Source organism: Priapulus caudatus, unplaced genomic scaffold, assembly GCF_000485595.1.
Source record: "Priapulus caudatus unplaced genomic scaffold, Priapulus_caudatus-5.0.1 Scaffold1919, whole genome shotgun sequence".
Taxonomy (NCBI): domain Eukaryota; kingdom Metazoa; phylum Priapulida; class Priapulimorpha; order Priapulimorphida; family Priapulidae; genus Priapulus; species Priapulus caudatus.
Genome location: NW_014578980.1, coordinates 101 through 3,851, shown reverse-complemented (window position 1 = coordinate 3,851; position 3,751 = coordinate 101). Strand labels below are relative to the sequence as shown.

General features: G+C 39.9%; 1 protein-coding gene across 1 annotated transcript; it reads left to right on the top strand.

Moving 5' to 3' along the window:
- The first annotated feature begins 480 nt into the window (after positions 1-480).
- LOC106817905 (cell death-inducing p53-target protein 1-like) lies at positions 481-2,745 on the top strand. Its single transcript, XM_014822615.1, has 3 exons — positions 481-1,153; positions 1,402-1,486; positions 2,497-2,745. The coding sequence occupies exons 1-3, from the start codon at positions 873-875 to the stop codon at positions 2,509-2,511; spliced, it is 381 nt and encodes a 126-aa protein (XP_014678101.1). The 5' UTR covers positions 481-872; the 3' UTR covers positions 2,512-2,745.
- Positions 2,746-3,751: the final 1,006 nt, after the last annotated feature.

The following is a 3,751-nucleotide window of genomic DNA, read 5'->3' as shown; positions in this document are numbered from 1 at the left end:
ACCACCAGCTTCTCCCTTCTCCCCCTCCTCCTTTACCACCAGCTTCTCCCTTCTCCCCTCTTCCTTCTCCACCAGCTGGTGTCTTAGCTGAAGTGGAAATCGCCATATTTGAGCATATTTGCGAATTGCGCACGCGCATACGCATCCTATTCCTATATCATATATGTCCGAAATTTCGCACACAAAGACGAGCTGTGATCAATCAGTGGCTGTGATCGGGGCAGATCGAGCACCTAAATCAACGATATAAGTATAACGATATAAGTGGATATACATATAAGTGCTCTGATCGGGGTCAGGACGCATGCAAAGTGCGCATGCGCATACGCGTACGCATGCGCATACGCATCCTATCTCAGATATTTTGCAAGTCAGAAATTTCGCGCTACACCTGTCGCAAGGGACTTCGCGCTTCGCGCTCGTGATGGGCGCTTGGCGCACATTTCTCATAATTTTGTTCCAGTTTGGAAGGTGGTCCAGGCGGGAGAATCTCCAGTGTATATAGGAGATGCTAAGGGTTGGAGTCTCTGGTAAACACATCCATAAGACCATAACAAAAGTATTTACATGATTTTATAGGGGAAATGTGACTTTGTGTGTGTGAAAACTTGGCCGATAGGCGTAGGGGGAAAGTAGGTGGAAATGCGCATGCGTGATAGGTAGAAATGAAAATTTTGAGTGGCAGCCCTTGCCCCCTATATAGTGGATAGTGGTTAAGATGGTGGGATGCAGGTTTTGCATTGTCACGTTTCCAAGAAGTACAGTATAGCATAGTACAGCCTGTACTGCGCATATAAAGAAGCAATCGTGCGACTTGCAGCGCATTTGCGGCGTGGCCATCGTAGCGTACTTATTACTGTTAATTGTGGACAATGGCGAATCATGATATCGGGCGCGATAAATTGGTGCCGGCAGAATATTCTCCTTCCGTGGATCCGCCATGCTACCATCCTTCAGTCGACGCTGAGAGTACCTATCCACCACCAGCGGGAGCTTATCCAGCACCGGGAGCTTATCCACCAGCGGGAGCTTATCCACCAGCGGGAGCTTATCCAGCACCGGGAGCTCATCCACCAGCGGGAAGTTGGACTCCTTATCCCGTAATAGTACAACAGCCACCAAGCACCACCAACACTGCAGTGTCAGTAACTGTGTAAGTACCCTGCCATCTGTTGCAACTAGCCAGTAGTAGGATAGAGGCAAAACAAGGTGATTGAAATTCTGCATTTGGAATGCTGTGTCTCGTTGGAGTCGTTTGACGGTTTGTCGTACTACATCCATGCCAAAATCTCTGAACTGAGAACTGTTGACCACATGATTGTCGCGATATTTATCACTATACGTATCAGGATTAACAAATAAAATAGGCAAAAGTAATAGAATGCATGTGTAATTTTACAGGAACCAAAAAGATAAGATCAATCACTGCCTTCACTGCTGTGTTAGCATTTTCTTCTTTCCATGGATTATCGTTTGGATATGTCTGGTAAGAACATTTACGTGGCAATTAATCGGCACTCTCGATCACTTCTGAGAAAATTTCGATCCCGCTAAGGATATTTTGGCACGAAATTGAGTTGTTTAAGGAAATCTAAGGAAGTTGAGAACAAAAATATTAGAAAAAAACAGAAATAGTAGAGTGAAATATGAATATTAACAAGAGTACATAATAGGAGATCTCCTATTAAGTATTATGTAGTATAATGTACTCTTGATGCCCGCGTACAGTTGCCGCAAGGTACTAGAGCTAAGTTCTAAGCTACTATTCTTGAGTTATTGCGACAGGGTTATAGGTGCTCGATCACTATGTTCCCTCACTGAATAGGCTTAATTAGGGCTTTATTAGGCTTTGTATATAGGGACCCTAGGCTTAATCATTGCGCTACCAACTCCAACTCGTGCCTTAATTATCAATTCATAAATATATCAGCAAATTAGCAATTGGTGCATTTTACAACTTTAGGCATAATAATGAAAATAACAACAATAATTAATGATAATATTGCATTATGGATATGTGATTTTAAAATGATGGTAAATTCTCCATTTTCCTATTCGTGTGTCACACATTGTGTGTTTAGCAGCTGTCACTTTGCGAACCTAACTGTTGACTAATTATATACTATATATAATTATAAGGCTGTTTCTGTGAAACCACAGCACTATCTAACTTACTTATTCATTCATCACTTTACCTAGGTTTAACCCGTATTTCTCCACCTATTCATCGTATTTGTCAATTATTTTAGTTATTGTTCAACTGTATTTTAATTCATATTGTAATAATTGCTTATGTTACTTATGTTACTATAATATAGTTACTTATGTTGTATAAGCGCTTCTGTAATTCTTATTCTTCACTTCATTCATCACTTATACTCTTATTAACTGTGTATTCTTTTACTTATTAACTTTTCTCATCTTATTTACTGTAACACTGGGTAGTACAGCTCATCCATGGATCCATCTGTCCTTAATATTAATTTTCCATTTCAGTGCATATGTAATTAAGCAGCCTATCAAGTCATGGTGGTGCATCGAAGCCATCGATTCCAAAGACACCAGCATATTAAAGTTACATTCCACTGCCAGGAGGAACATGTTCAGTGGCATTTTATTTTTTTAGGTAGCTGGAGAATGATTCATGAATCTGATTTATTTTCTAATTAACCTGCAATATATTATTGCTTTTACAAATATATCTTCCAGTTAATTTTGGCGGAATTAATAATAAGGGCGTCAAGGTCTCTTTAAAAAAAAAATGTTTATATGTTTTTAATTATTATACCTGGGTAATATAATATATATATAATATTATATATTTATATAAATATATATATAAATATAGACGAAGAGAGAGAGAGAGAGAGAGAGAGAGAGAGAGAGAGAGAGAGTAAGAGCGAGCACGAGAGAAAACGAGCTTGACAGTGCGTCTTGCAATAGGAATCTGTTGTATTGGATTAAATACACATTATTTTCGTCTATACAAGTCGACTATACATTTATTCAATTCACAATTTTCATGTGCTTATATATTTTGTTTTTTACTATTTTGTATTTCATTGTGCATAATACAAATGCATGATTACTTTGGCGCCTTAAATAGTCATGCTAATAAAATTTGTTAAATAAGTTGCTGTTGAGTGATTGATTACTTAAAACGTGCTTTCCTGTTGTTTGACAAACTAGTGAATGCGTGCTCCACAGAATAGTCTAGCTAGCTAACAATATATAGTGAGCACATGGTAAGTTAGTGGAACGGTCACGCCCGTCCCGTCAAAGGATACATGGAAGATAGGTTAGTACATGTGTACTGGGTGTTGTTACATAGGAGTATGGCTAAGTGTGCGACTACAACCATGGCATATTTTGCAATCATGCACACACATACATATATTATGCGTACGTATTTATGCACGCTTATCTGTCTATAGTAGCGGCCGCCCTGCATTTATATAGTTACGCATGCACGCACACACAAATATATACTAATGTATATATACGTCACGCACCACACACATACGTTACACCGCACATGCACGCACGCACACACACACACACACACACACACACGCTACACGCACATGCACGCACACACACGCGCGCGTGCTCTCTTTCTCTCTCTCGTCTCTCTCCTCTCTCTCTCTCTCGCCTCTCTCATCTCTCTCTAATCTCATCTTCTCCTCTCTCTCTCCTCTCTCTCTCTCTCTCTCTCTCTCTCTCTCCTCTCTCTTCTCGTCTTCTCTGTCCC